Source organism: Anguilla rostrata, chromosome 5 (assembly GCF_018555375.3).
Source record: "Anguilla rostrata isolate EN2019 chromosome 5, ASM1855537v3, whole genome shotgun sequence".
NCBI lineage: Eukaryota > Metazoa > Chordata > Actinopteri > Anguilliformes > Anguillidae > Anguilla > Anguilla rostrata.
The window spans coordinates 64,463,877-64,479,069 of NC_057937.1; the positions used below are offsets into that span (position 1 = coordinate 64,463,877).

General features: G+C 46.6%; 1 protein-coding gene across 1 annotated transcript in view; it reads left to right on the forward strand.

Moving 5' to 3' along the window:
* The window catches only part of LOC135256198 (ankyrin-2-like), an 84,617-nt gene that overhangs the window by 31,034 nt on the left and 38,390 nt on the right, over window positions 1-15,193 (forward strand). Inside the window, exons 14-30 of the mRNA XM_064338041.1 lie at window positions 107-205; window positions 624-722; window positions 1,244-1,337; window positions 1,592-1,623; window positions 1,754-1,813; window positions 2,036-2,134; window positions 2,315-2,413; window positions 2,787-2,984; window positions 3,489-3,530; window positions 7,818-7,934; window positions 9,568-9,666; window positions 10,059-10,157; window positions 11,222-11,294; window positions 11,426-11,567; window positions 12,331-12,433; window positions 13,465-13,562; window positions 14,688-14,723. Coding sequence (XP_064194111.1) covers window positions 107-205; window positions 624-722; window positions 1,244-1,337; window positions 1,592-1,623; window positions 1,754-1,813; window positions 2,036-2,134; window positions 2,315-2,413; window positions 2,787-2,984; window positions 3,489-3,530; window positions 7,818-7,934; window positions 9,568-9,666; window positions 10,059-10,157; window positions 11,222-11,294; window positions 11,426-11,567; window positions 12,331-12,433; window positions 13,465-13,562; window positions 14,688-14,723 — 1,589 coding nt within the window. The remainder of the gene's footprint in view (window positions 1-106; window positions 206-623; window positions 723-1,243; window positions 1,338-1,591; window positions 1,624-1,753; window positions 1,814-2,035; window positions 2,135-2,314; window positions 2,414-2,786; window positions 2,985-3,488; window positions 3,531-7,817; window positions 7,935-9,567; window positions 9,667-10,058; window positions 10,158-11,221; window positions 11,295-11,425; window positions 11,568-12,330; window positions 12,434-13,464; window positions 13,563-14,687; window positions 14,724-15,193) is intronic.

The following is a 15,193-nucleotide window of genomic DNA, read 5'->3' on the forward strand; positions in this document are numbered from 1 at the left end:
TGGGGTCAGTGCTGTGGGGTTTGGGGTCAGTGATGTGGGGTTTGGGGTCAGTGGTTTGGGGTCAGTGATGTGGGGTTTGGGGTCAGTGATGTCTCCCTCCCTGCAGTCTGGCCTCACCCCGATCCATGTGGCAGCATTTATGGGTCACCTGAACATCGTCCTGCTCTTGCTGCAGAATGGGGCTTCACCTGACATATGCAACATGGTGAGTATCACATACACACACACACACCTACATGCTACACCCAAACACACACACATACAAATGCTCTACACACAGACATACACACACACAAACACAAAATCTAAGCAACTTGAGGAGTGTCATTCGTTCAGCATTTAATCAGGGGGTGTGTTAGATGTTACAGTGATCAGTGATAGGATTTTTGTTTGTGTGTTTTTATGAAGTGTGAAATGACAGGGCCTGTGTAAAGTGCAGTGTGTGTGTGTGTGTGTGTGTGTGTGAGTGAGTGCGGGTGTGTGTGTGTTTGTGTGTGTGTGTGTGAGTGTGTGTGTGTGTATGTGTGTGTGTGTGTGTGTGTGTGTTTGTGTGCGGGTGTGTGTGTGAGAGTGTGTGTGAAATGAAATGGCCTCTGTAAAGTGCAGTGTGTGTGTTTTGCCAGCGGGGGGAGACAGCTCTACACATGGCTGCACGGGCCGGCCAGACGGAGGTGGTCCGATGTCTCTTGAGGAACGGAGCGCTGGTGGACGCCAATGCAAGGGTATGAGTACACACACACACACACACACACACAGACACATACATTACATATACACACACACACACACATTACATACACACACACACACACACACACACGCACAGACACATACATTACATACACACACACACACACCCACACACACGCACAGACACATACATTACATACACACACACACACATACATTACACACACACACGCACACACACACACACATAACACACACACGCACACACACACACAGACACATACATTACATACACACACACACACACACACACACATACATTACACACACACGCACACACACACACACACAAATAAACACACTGCGGGGTGTGACTGTGTGCTTTGGGGTGTGACTCTGTGCTCTGGGGGTGTGACTCTGTGCTCTGTGGGTGTGACTCTGTTCTGTGGGTGTGACTGTGTGCTCTGGGGTGTGACTGTGTGCTCTGTGGGTGTGACTCTGTGCTCTGGGGTGTGACTGTGTGCTCTGGGGGTGTAACTGTGTGAACGTGCAGGAGGATCAGACCCCACTGCACATTGCGTCTCGTCTGGGGAAGGCGGAGATCGTGCAGCTGCTCTGCAGAAATGGCCATCTGAGCTGCCGCCACGGCTCACACACTGCCACTCTGCCGAGAGGCCACTGCCGTGCCTCTGCTGCTGGAAGGGGGCTTCACTCCTCCCCGTGAGCATGCCCATCCTCCCACCAAGGTGAGACATCCCCACTCCCTCCCCACCAGGTGAGACATGCCCCCCTCCCTCCCCACCAAGGTGAGACACGCCCCCACTCCCTCCCCACCAAGGTGAGACATGCCCCACTCCCTCCCCACCAAGGTGAGACATGCCCCCACTCCCTCCCCACCAAGGTGAGACACGCCCCCACTCCCTCCCCACCAAGGTGAGACACGCCCCACTCCCTCCCCACCAAGGTGAGACACGCCCCACTCCCTCCCCACCAAGGTGAGACCCATGCCCCCACTCCCCTACCCCACCAAGGTGAGACAGCCCCACTCCCTCCCCACCAACAGGTGAGACACGCCCCCACTCCCTCCCACCAAGGTGAGACACCCCACTCCCTCCCCACCAAGGTGAGACACCCCACTCCTTCCCACCAAGGTGAGACACGCCCCACTCCCTCCCACCAAGGTGAGACACGCCCCCACCCACCTACTGAGACGCGCCCCCCCCCCATCCCGCCTACTGAGACACGCCCCCCCACCCCGCATACTGATACATGCCCCCAGGCTGCCGGCCACTCCCTCGGTCTGAAAGACATGCCCATCTCTAAGTGCTTTACTCTTCTTCTACAGAAAGGATTCACTCCACTGCATGTGGCTGCTAAGTACGGAAGCGTGGATGTTGCTAAACTCCTCCTACAGCGCAAAGCTTCTCCCGATTCTTCCGGAAAGGTTGGCAATTTATTTCAGAGTATAATGACATAGCAGCATATATACGGAGTTCAGGCTGTACTTCTAATCTAACATAGCAGCATGCATCAGCAAAATAAAACGCCTCCAGCAATCTGTATGTGCAGGTAGATGTGCTGTTTGTTTTCCCCTGTAACATAGCAGTGACCTTTAACCCCGCAGAACGGACTCACCCCGCTCCACGTTGCTGCACACTATGACAACCAGCAGGTGGCGCTGATGTTGCTGGACCATGGAGCTTCCCCTCATGCCACCGCAAAGGTGAGACCTGTAATACTGTAATGATGATTAATCCTGTTACTTATGCCAGCACTGCCAAACTGCTTCGCAAAATGTCTGTCAAGAGAATACAGGCGCTGTGCTTATAAATCAGTATCAGTTTGCTAAGTACTTGTTCTGTGCTTTTTTCCAAGCAGGGAAGTAGGGAGAATACTTTTTTTTATCATGCTGCTGCAAAATCCAAGCTATAATAAGGCCATCTTACCTGGTATCTAGTCTGAAACCCTGAGTTTATGTTCTGTGCTATTTCACACATGTAGTTAGGAATATACCAGAGAAATATATTTTAGTGTTAAACAAATAAAAAAACATGCAAGTATCTTCTAATGCCTTATCATTACCTACAATCTCCCAGAATGGCTACACGCCGCTCCACATTGCAGCCAAGAGGAACCAGCTGGGCGTGGCGCAGGCCCTGCTGAGGGGCAGGGCCGACGCCGCTGTTCTGACTCGGCAGGGCGTGTCTCCTCTACACCTGGCTGCCCAGGAGGGCCATGGCGACATGGTGGCTCTGCTCCTGCGGGAGGGAGCTCACGCTAACACGCTCACCAAAGTAAGACCGGTCACATGACCTCCGGCCAAAAACACAGCCTGTCACATGACCTTCTGCCAAAAACTCAGCCTGTCACATGACCTTCTGCCAAAAACTCAGCCTGTCACATGACCTACCGCCAAAAACACAGCCTGTCACATGACCTCCTGCCAAAAACACAGCCTCTCACATGACCTCCTGCCAAAAACACAGCCTGTCACATGACCTCCCGCCAAAAACACAACCTGTCACATGACCTCCTGCCAAAAACACACCCTCTCACATGACCTCCTGCCAAAAACACACCCTCTCACATGACCTACTGCCAAAAGTACAGCCTGTCACATGACCTCCTGCCAAAAACACAGCCGGTCACATGACCTGCCGCCAAAAAATACACCGTGACATATGACCTCCTGCCAAAAACACAGTTTCACATTCCTGCTAATGACATGCGCTCTCAAATGACCCTACTGAAATACACCATTCTGCTCCCATGGTAAGCAGTCTCCTCTGTTGCTGCAGAATGGATTGACTTCACTCCACCTGGCTGCTCAGGAAGACAGGGTCCTGCCATAAACACAGCGCCTGACATCACTGACCCCCTAAACCAACCCACCTGCTACAGCCCCTACCAAAGCCTTAGACCTCCCCTTATCCAACCTCTAACCCCCCTTACAAACCTCTAAACCCTACCCCTTATCCCAACCTCTAAACCCCCTTATCCCAAACCTCTACTATCCCACCTCTAACCTCCCTTATCCCAACTCTAACCCCCTTAACCTACCCCCTTATCCCAAACTCTAACCTCCCCCTTATCCCAAACCTCTAACCCCCCCTTATCCCAAACCTCTAACCCCCCCTTATCCCAAACCTCTAACCCCCCCTTATCCCAAACCTCTAACCCCCCCTTATCCCAAACCTCTAACCCCCCCTTATCCCAAACCTCTAACCCCCCCTTATCCCAAACCTCTAACCCCCCCCTTATCCCAAACCTCTAACCCCCCTTATCCAACCTCTACCCCTTATCCCAACCTCTAACCCCCCCCTTATCCCAAACCTCTAACCCCCCCTTATCCCAAACCTCTAACCCCCCCTTATCCCAAACCTCTAACCCCCCCACCCTACCCCCTTATCCCAAACCTCTAACCCCCCCTATCCCAACCTCTAACCCCCCCTTATCCCAAACCTCTAACCCCCTTATCCAACCTCTACCCCCCTTATCCCAAACCTCTAACCCCCCCCTTATCCCAAACCTCTAACCCCCCCTTATCCCAAACCTCTAACCCCCAACACCCTGCACACCGGGACCGCACTATAAGACATACAGTGAGCACCATAATTCATTGGACAATGACACATTTTTTTGTTATTTTGGTTCTGTACTCTAGCACTTTGAGTTTTAAAGGATACAATGACAATGAAGTTGACGTGCAGACTGTCAGTTTTAATTTGAGGGTATTTTCATCCATATCGGATGAACCGTTTAGAAATGACAGCACCTTTTGTACGTGTTCCCCCCATTTTAAGGTACTACAAGTATTTGTTGAATTGGTTTCACAGATATGTTTCGTTAGGCAGGTGTATTCATTTGTGCTGTTCGTGAATGCAGAAGAGAGCTGTTGATGTCTAGTCTTGATTCTAGACTTTGCAATTGCCTTTGGAGATTGTTGTTGGGGTGTGACAACGTGAGGAAGACAGCAGTGTCGATGCAAATTAAGCTGGCCATCATAAGGCTCAGAAATGAAAAACAATCAAACAGGAACATTGCAAAAACCCTGGGCATGCCCAAGTCAACAGTTTGGTTCATCATTAACAAGAAAAAAACAACTGGTGAACTCAATTATGTCAAAAAACCGGTAGACCGAGGAAGACCACTGTAGTGGAATACGCTCTATGGTGATGAAAACCCCCCTGACAACAGCCAAACAGATCAAAAACACTCTCCTGGACACCAGCAGGACTACAGAGGTTACACTACAAGATGCAAACCACTGATAAGCCTGAAGAACAGAAAGGCGAGATTACAGTTTGTTAAAAAGCACCTAAAAGAGCCCCAAGAGTTCTGGAACAAAGTCTTGTGGACAGATGAGACAAAGATTAACATGTACCAGAGTGATGGAAAGAGGAAAGTGTGAAGAAAAAAAGGAAATGCCCATGATCCAAAGCATACCACCTCATCCGTGAAAAAGGTGGAGAAGGTATTATGGCTTGGGCCTGTATGGCTGCCAGTGGAACCGGCTCACTTGTCTTCATTGGTGATGTGACTGCAGACAGAAGTAGAACAATGAATTCTGAAGTCTACAGAAATATTTTATCTGCTCAGATAAAACCAAACTCATTGGATGGCACTTCATCATGCAACAAGACAATGACCCGAAACATACTGCTGGAGTAACGAAGGGGTTTTTGATGGCCTAAAAGTGGAAAATCCTTGACTGGCCGAGTCAATCACCAGATCTGAATCCAATTGAACATGCATTTTACATGCTGAAGAGGAGACTGAAGGCAAAAAGTCCCCGAAACAAGCAGGAACTGAAGATGGCTGCAGTACAGGCCTGGCAGAGCATCACCAGGGAAGATACCCAGCGTCTGGTGATGTCTATGCGTCGCAGACTTCAAGCAGTCATTGCATGCAAAGGATATGCGACCAAATATTAAAAATGATTACTTTATTCTACATTGTTAAACTGTCCAATAATTTTTGATGCCCGAAAATGGGGGGGACCAAGCACAAATTTCTAAACAGTTCATCCGATATGTATGAAAATACCGTCAAATTAAAGCTGACAGTCTGCACTCCAATCTCATTGTCATTGTATCCTTCCAAACTCAAGGTGCTAGAGTACAGAACCAAAATAACAAACAATGTGTCACTGTCCAATGAATTATGGTGCTCACTGTATCTCTCCCCAACGCCTATTCCCTAATGCCTGTTAAGGTTAGGGTTACTAACAGTAACACCTGTTCCCTAGCACAGTGAGGATTGAGTATGTTTATGTTGGGAATCCAGTGGTTTTAACAGCTACCACCCTCGTTCATAACTCTGAAAACCGACCACAAGTGTATCAACAGCTCACTTGTCCAACATAGGAAATATATTTATTTGATTTAATTTGATAATTATTTTTAAAGGTCTTAATTATCAGTTAAATTGCTGAATTTGTTGATGAGCATAGCAACCTGTTGGGTCTGTAGCTTATTCTTCTGCCTAGTTGGCTTTGCAGATGTTAGGCCAGAATAGTGTTCACTGTTCTCGGCTAGAAATAGCTGTACAAAATAAGTATTGTACCTTACTGAACACGTGTTTAGCAGTTGTCTACGACCATGAAATGCACTTTTTTGTACGTCGCTTTGGATGAAAGCGTCTGCCAAATGAATGTAATGTAATGTAATGGGTCAACCTGTATCAAAGTATACAACTCACAAGCAGATTAAAATTAAGAAATGTATTAAGTTAATAAGTTACAAAAAATGTATTCTGTGTCAAACTACCTTAACAAATACCAAATGCTGCAGACATGGACAGGTGACAGTCACAAAGGAAATAATGAAGGAAAATACCAAACTACAACTTGTTAAGAGGTAGCTCAGCTATTGAATACCCCCAAAATAAGTTATATTCTGCTTCTAACAACAGAGGTGATATTTGTAGCCAAATAATTGTGAAATCCAGACAGCTGTACTCCACACCTCCATACCTTCAGGAAAAATATTTTCCATGTAACAAAACCAGTTCCTAAACAACCATTTTCTATATAGAAATTAGAACTTCTATCAGTGATGTCAATTAAATGTCAGAGATTGCATTCATACTTAAAATGAAAAGGAATATGATCTTGGTGCATTCTGTAGCCATGATGGGTCCCTGACCCCAATAATTCAGGTGCGCTGTGTCTTCAAGTAATAAAATAATAAAACTTTCAAAGGAGGGAAAACTCCAGTGAACTTTTTTTCTGCCTGTTGAGGGGAGGGGGAGAAAAGCAGACCCCTCCTGTTGTGTCTTCTTAGAGATCTCATACAGCTATACATTTCTGAAGAAAAACAAAGTGTCATAGTTATATAACACTAATCATTGTTATTAGAGAAAAGATAGTTCTTTTGCTAGCTAGCAAGAGAGATACATAATTGCTAATGAGAAATATAGATGGATAGATCACTAGCTGGCTATATAGTGGGAGAGATACATAGATTGCTTGTTTTGAGAGAAATAGATCACTGGTGAGCTTGCAAAAGAGATTTATTGCTAATTAGCTAGCAAGCGAGATAGGTAGATTTCTAGCAAGCTGCAAAAGAAACAGGTAGATTGCTGGTGTAAGTGACAGTACAGCTGCTAACTTTCCAAACTTTCCAAGCAAAGTTTCAAACTCTGCTACCTTGTCATCCTTCTACGAGAACCTTCAAAATTATGTTTACAATCTGATTTCACCAACAGCAAATACAAATTACGAAAGCAAGACTCGTTTTATTTGAATCGGTTGAAACACCAAAATGGTCAAAAATTCAGTTTTGACATAAAACCTTATTTATCTTATACACCGTTGTACAGCCACCGATATACAGCCAATGCAGTCTGATTGGCTATCGGTGGGCAATGCCCCAGGCAATTTTTCTCTGGCCCCATCAGCCCAGTTGTTGGGATAACTGGCTGTCTCTCAGTTTTAGGGAAAATTATCACCAAGTTTGGCTTGGTTATTTCCTTAATTTACAGCATTCATTGATTGCAGATGTCGAATAATCTGTGTACCTGTCTTTATGGAGGCAGTGTAGTGGCTTATAATAATTGATAATATCAGAATTATGGTGCTTTGTTTATATGATATGTTTCTTTTTAAAGTGTTTTGATTTATAATATTACTCTCTCCTTTCCAGCTTGGCTATACTCCTCTCATAGTTGCTTGTCACTATGGTAATGTGAAGATGGTGAACTTCTTATTGCAGCATGGTGCCAACATCAATGCAAAAACAAAGGTATGTGTGTGTGTGGCAGTATGTGTTTGTGTGGCAGTGTGTGTGTGTGCTTTTCTCCTCCATACATAGCGTTGTGCATTTCTGAAAAAAATGCAACTATTGTCTCATCCTTCCATAGAATATTTTCCCAGAAGCATTGTGAAATGTCCAGGTGGTCTTTGGCAGCAGTGTTTTTTGGAGAGAAGTGGTTTTTTCAATGGTGTCCTCCTCCTTCTTGCTTAGTGGTTTTCTTATAGTGGACACATGAACAGAGACTTTAGCAAGTTCAAAAGATTTCTGCAGGTCCTTTACTGTTACTGCAAAGCTATTTTTGACTTCCTTCAGCATTGCATGCTGCACTCTTGCTATGATCTTTGCAGGATGTCCTTCCTAGGGAGAGTAGCCAGCCTCAATTTGTAGACAGCTTGTGTTATTGTGGATTGATGTACACCCAAGCCTTTAGAAATGCTGTTGAAGCCTTTTCCAGCTTTATGCATCTATTCTCTTCTTCTAAGGCCCTCTGAAAATTGTTTTGATCAGGGCATGGTTCACATGAACTGAAGCGTCTTGAGAAGAGCAGGCTCTGTCAGTAACCAAACTTTGTGAGCCTTTTTCATAGGACAGGGCACCTCCAACTCATACCTCCAATCCCATCTGATTGATTGGAACACCTATTTCCAACATAGACTGTGAATGATAAAGATGCATTAGTATTGACAAGAAGTACAATTATTTGTTTACTGTTAGTTTAAGTAGACTGAGTTGATCTATTATTGTGGCTTATATGTGGCTTAGACCACATTTAATAAGTAATTAATGCAGAAATCCAAGTAATTCCAAAGGGTTCACAAACTTTTTCTTGCAACTGTATATGGTGAGTGGTTTATGGGGAGGGATGTATGGTGTGGTATATGGTGAGTGGTGTATGGAGAGAACTGTATAGTTGTTTATGCTGAGTGGTATATGGAGAGGGATGTATAGTGTGGTATATTTTGAGTGGTGTATGGTGAGTGGTATATTCTGAGTGCTGTATGGTGAGTGGTATATGGTGGGTGGTGTATGGAGAGGACTGTATAGTGCTATATGCTGAGTGGTATATTCTGAGTGCTGTATGGTGAGTGGTATATGGTGAGTGGTGTATGGAGAGGGATGTACAGTGTGGTATATGCTCAGTGGTATATGGAGAGGGATGTATAGTGTGGTATATGGTGAGTGGTGTATGGTGAGTGGTATATTCTGAGTGCTGTATGGTGAGTGGTATATGGTGGGTGGTGTATGGAGAGGACTGTATAGTGCTATATGCTGAGTGGTATATTCTGAGTGCTGTATGGTGAGTGGTATATGGTGAGTGGTGTGTGGAGAGGGATGTACAGTGTGGTATATGCTGAGTGGTATATGGAGAGGGATGTATAGTGTGGTATATGGTGAGTGCTGTATGGTGAGTGGTATATGGTGAGTGGTGTATGGAGAGGGATGTACAGTGTGGTATATGCTGAGTGGTATATGGAGAGGGATATATAGTGTGTTATATGGTGAGTGCTGTATGGTGAGTGGTATATGGTGAGTGGTGTATGGAGAGGACTGTATAGTGGTATATGCTGAGTTGTATAACTTTGGTAGATAATGGTTTTATACTGACTGTATCTCTCTTCAGAGTGGCTACACTCCCCTTCACCAGGCAGCACAGCAGGGGAACACTCACATCATCAACATCTTACTACAGCATGGAGCAGAACCCAACACTGTGACTGTGGTGAGACACACACACACACACACACACACACACGTATACAAATGCACACACACACACACACATATACAAACACACACACACACACACATATACAAATGCACACACACACACACACATATACAAACACACACATATACAAATACACACACACACACGTATACAAATACACACACACATACACAAATACACACGAACACGTATACAAATAGACACACACACACACACGTATACAAATGCACACACACACACACACAAACACACACACACACGTATACAAATGCACACACACAAACACACACACACACACACACACACACACACGTATACAAATACACACACACACACATATACAAATACGCACGTGTGTTTGATGCTCCTCCATGTTTTCTCAGAATGGAAACACAGCACTGGACATTTCTCGTCGTCTGGGATATATCTCTGTGGTTGACACTCTGAAAGTGGTGACAGAGGAGGTCATCACCACCACGACCGTGAGTAACCAGTGAGAATGCTCAACCCCTGGAAAGCATTATTTCACATCTCTAAGTGTTTCTGGCGTACCGCTGAGCGAACATCCTATCAGGGGAGTGTTTGGGTATTTCTCTAGTGAGTGTGTCCTGTTTCTGAGCCACAATTGGGTAGATTCTACAGTGGGTGCATCCTTTTAGTGAGCCATGATAGGGTAGATTCTACAGTGGGTGTGTCCTTTTAGTGAACCATGATTGGGTAGATTCTACAGTGGGTGCGTCCTGTTAGTCAGCCATGATTGGGTAGATTCTACAGTGGGTGTGTCCTGTTAGTCAGCCATGATTGGGTAGATTCTGCAGTGGGTGCGTCCTGTTAGTCAGCCATGATTGGGTAGATTCTGCAGTGGATGTGTCCAAGGGCTGGGCAGTATACCAGCATGATACAGCGCCATGATAGGGATTTTGGATATTGTGGTTTCCATGGGAAAGTGTTTCATTAAAAATTTTTATTGTGGTACTTTTGTGGTGGTACGTTTACTTCAAACAGAGGACCGGAGTAAAATCGAAGGCTGGGAATCATCGTTGTGTTTGCCTGTCATAGCATGGCAGCTGAGCATGAAACGTTCCAATTCCAACTCGCCCTCGCTAGCTAATGTAGTCAAATGTTCGCCAGCTGACTAGCACTAACAGTAAAATGTCAGTGATAATGTTATTCTGAAACAGAAATTATAGTTCACACTTTTCTTAACTGGCTTGCTAGGGGTATGTATAACAAAATTCAGCAATTCAAAACAGTATATGCATTCATTTTATCAAATACCATTTGAAGCACAGCATCCAGACAGCTATCTTGTGCAAAATATAACAAAAGATTGAACTTTTCAAGCTGGCGTTATAGCTAACCATTATCAGTTGCATTATGAAATTATACCCCTTGGCCACATTATAGTCCTGTGTGTTATAACAATAAAATTTTATGTTGTTTTATGTAAATTGTCTGCTAAAGACATTTTCCACAAAGGTGGTGTGTCCTGTTTGTGGGCTATGATTGGCGCAGTGCTGCAGTAGGTGTGTCCTCTTCGATGCAGACGGTGACAGAGAAGCACAAGCTGAACGTGCCTGAGACCATGACTGAGGTTCTGGAGGTTTCTGATGAGGAAGGTAAGGTCACTGATGGCCAGTGTTGGAGAAGGTGTGTGTGTGTGTGTGTGTGTGTGTGCATTGAGGAAATGCCTGTGAGGTGTTGCACTTGGTGGTTTCAGGCTGTGACCTTTGCCCTCCCTGTTTCCCAGGTGAGGACACGATGACAGGGGAAGGGGGTGAGTATCTGCGAGCCGAGGACCTGAGGGAGCTGGGCGATGACTCCTTACCTGGCCATTACCTGGAGGGGATGAGCTACCTGCGTTTTAGTCTAGATGCTGTGCGCTCTGACAGGTGGGTTAACCTGCACCCCAGCACCCACCTGTCCTTTACCACCCCCTCCAGCCCTCCCCCTGCAGCCCCCCCTCCAGCCCTCCCCCTGCAGCCCCCCCTGCAGCCCCCCTGCAGCCCCCCTCCCTCCAGTCCTCCCCCTGCAGCCCCCCCTCCAGCCCTCCCCCTGCAGCCCCCCTGCAGCCCCCCTGCAGCTCCCCGCCCCCTCCAGTCCTCCCCCATGCAGCTCCCCCCCTCTCCAGCCCTCCCCCTGCAGCCCCCCCCCCCTCCAACCCTCCCCCTGCAGCCCCCCCCCTCCAACCCTCCCCCTGCAGCCCCCCCCCCTCCAACCCTCCCCTGCAGCTCTCCCTCCAGCCCTCCCCCTGCAGCCCCCCCCCTCCAGCCCTCCCCCTGCAGCCCCCTCCCTCCAGTCTGCCCCCCTGCAGCTGCAGCAGCCCCCCACCCCTGCAGCCCCCAGCTACACCCCCTCTCGTGTCTGTTACAGACCCCCCATTACAGCCCACTCACTGAACATGATTTCTGATCCCCTGGGAACTGAACATATTCCTGAGATACAAACTGGAAAAACTTTACTCCTTTCTGCTCATTCAACACAATGCACATTCATAGTGTGGTTGACCTCTGCCACTCTGCTCCTATCAGGAAGTTACACCCCACACCCTCCTGTTAATACCCTGCGGTTTCTCCCTCTCACCACTTCCTCCATGCCAACCCTAATCCCCCCTTACCCCTCCCACTCATTGTTTCCATGGCAATTTTCCACTAGCCTACGATCCTTCAGTTCTGACAGGTCCCACACCACACCACGGCATGCTGGATATCTGCGGAAGGATGGCAACCTCATTGAGGCCACTGCCAGCAGCCAACAGGTGGGTTTACATGCATCTCATGGGCATGTGACTGTCCCTACTTTTAATAAATGTTTAGGTGGGGTATGACCGAGTGTGGAAAGAATACCTGATACCTAAAGGCAGGATATCTATATATATCATAGGAGTTCACATAAACATAATATCTGTATTGAACAATATGCTGTCATGCATTATTATCTATATTTTGGCGTGCTTACATTGAGGGTCATTCTATAAGTTCTGCTTTAGCTGAGATGACAAATGAGTAGCTAACACAAATGGATAAAAGGTGCATACTTGCTGTTGATGGTACAAAAAGCAAGTTCTGTAATATATGCAGATAATTCCACTTTATACAGTATAGCTGTCACAGGGCGTTGTGACACCCCTGGGAGAGAGAGGCAGGTCTCTGTGTGTACCATCGATTGCTGCATGGAGAGAGAGGGAGCGTACCCACAACAACATAAAATCAAATAAACAGCTTCACCCTTCCCCCTCACGGGTTCATACACCATGGGCAAAGACAATAAGCGAAAACAACAAACTAAAATTACAAAGTCAAAAGAAAGTAAAACGTCGCGACAGCTTTTCAGCTGGCTGCTCCTAGCTGGCCAGCTTTTCAGCTGGCTGCTCCTAGCTGGCCAGCTTTTCAGCTGGCTGCTCCTAGCTAGCCAGCTTTTCAGCTGATCAGCCTTGTCGCAGGTTTTCTTTCTTTGTCATGCACGCTGACAAACAAGACACAAAAACAAACACTTTCTCAGTGTGTGCTTCTGGAGAACACACCTTTAAGCACCTGGGATTATTATCTAATGCAGCAGAGGTTCGTGTGCTCTCTCCACTAGTAGGCGCCATTGAGACAAATCCGGATCTCTGCCAGACCTAATACTACAGTAGCATATGCAAGTGATGATCTGACCGAGGTCCTGAATAAAGACCAGATCAAGGACAAATCTGCTGCACTAATGGAACACAGTGTTAGAATGTGGCTGCACTAATGGAACACAGTGTTAGAATGTGGCTGCACTAATGGTTCTTCTTTGGGCTGGCAGATGGCATTGCTCTCTGTGCAGAAGGAGTCTTACCGTCTGAGCTGGGGTACCGAGAACCTGGACAACATTGCCCTGTCCTCCAGCCCCCTCCACTCTGGGTATGTACTACACCCTGTGGACATACACTACACCCTGCAGACACACACTACACCCTGCGGACACATACTACACCCTGGAGACACACACTACACCCTGTGGTCACATACTACACACTGCTGACACATACTACACCCTGCAGACACATACTACACCCTGCAGACACATACTACACACTGCTGACACACACTACACCCTGCTGACACACACTACACCCTGCAGACACACACTACACCCTGCAGACACACACTACACACTGCAGACACACACTACACACTGCAGACACACACTATACCCTGCAGACAGACAGTACACCCTGCAGACAGACAGTACACCCTGCAGACACACACTACACACTGCAGACACACACTACACACTGCAGACACACACTACACCCTGCAGACACACACTACACCCTGCAGACACACTCTACTCCCTGCAGACACACTCTACTCCCTGCTGACACACTCTACTCCCTGCTGACACACTCTACTCCCTGCAGACACATACTATACCCTGCAGACAGACAGTACACCCTGCAGACAGACAGTACACCCTGCAGACACACACTACACACTGCAGACACACACTACACACTGCAGACACACTCTACTCCCTGCAGACACACTCTACTCCCTGCAGACACACTCTACTCCCTGCAGACACACTCTACTCCCTGCAGACACATTCTACTCCCTGCAGACACACACTACTCCCTGCAGACACACACTACACACTGCTGACACACACTACACACTGCTGACACACACTACACACTGCAGACACATTCTACACACTGCAGACACATTCTACACACTGCAGACACACACTACACACTGCTGACACATACTACACACTGCTGACACATACTACACCCTGCAGACACATGCTGGAAACTGCCAACATACACTTTGTAGTGCAAACACAAACTGCACTGCAGACAAATGCTATGCCCTGTGCACTATGCCAAATCCTCTGTGCACTGCAGAGGCTTTTTTGCATATGATTTCTCTGTCCTCATGTTCTGTAAATAGTCTTGGCCTCCGTGGGTTTCTATGATTGGTTGATCCTTCACTCTTGATTCTCTTTGATTGGTCATTCCCTCTCTCTTTCTTCATTGTTCTCAGACGCTCCTCCCCGTGCTTGGATCAAGACAATAGCAGGTGATACTCTGCGCCTCTTCCTGTCTGCCTCCCTGTGTTTCTCAATGTACTTGTGTGTTTTTGTGGTCTTGTGAACTCGTGTGACATCATATTTAAAGACCCAAATCCTATTCCAAAAGCAAGAATGCAAAAAAATAAGAACAGATAAAGAAGTGGTCTTAGTTCCCTTCAAAAATCGAGGATGCATCGGATGCATTCTTGCCCAAAGAAAACTGACCCAGTATCCCACCATTCATTGCACAATGGCAGACGAGATGAACCAAGCCATAGGGTCAAGCTCACAACAAATATTTTTCACCAAAATCTCTCATTTCACCAATAAATGTTACAAAAATCTTTATAAGAATGAAAATGAGGTGAGAAATATGTGCTATAATTGCTGAATTTCTGCTCATTATAACAATACAACGTATAACTAAAAACATTTAGTTTGGCTCACCCAACTCGTAGAGTCAACCGAGTTGAGTCGA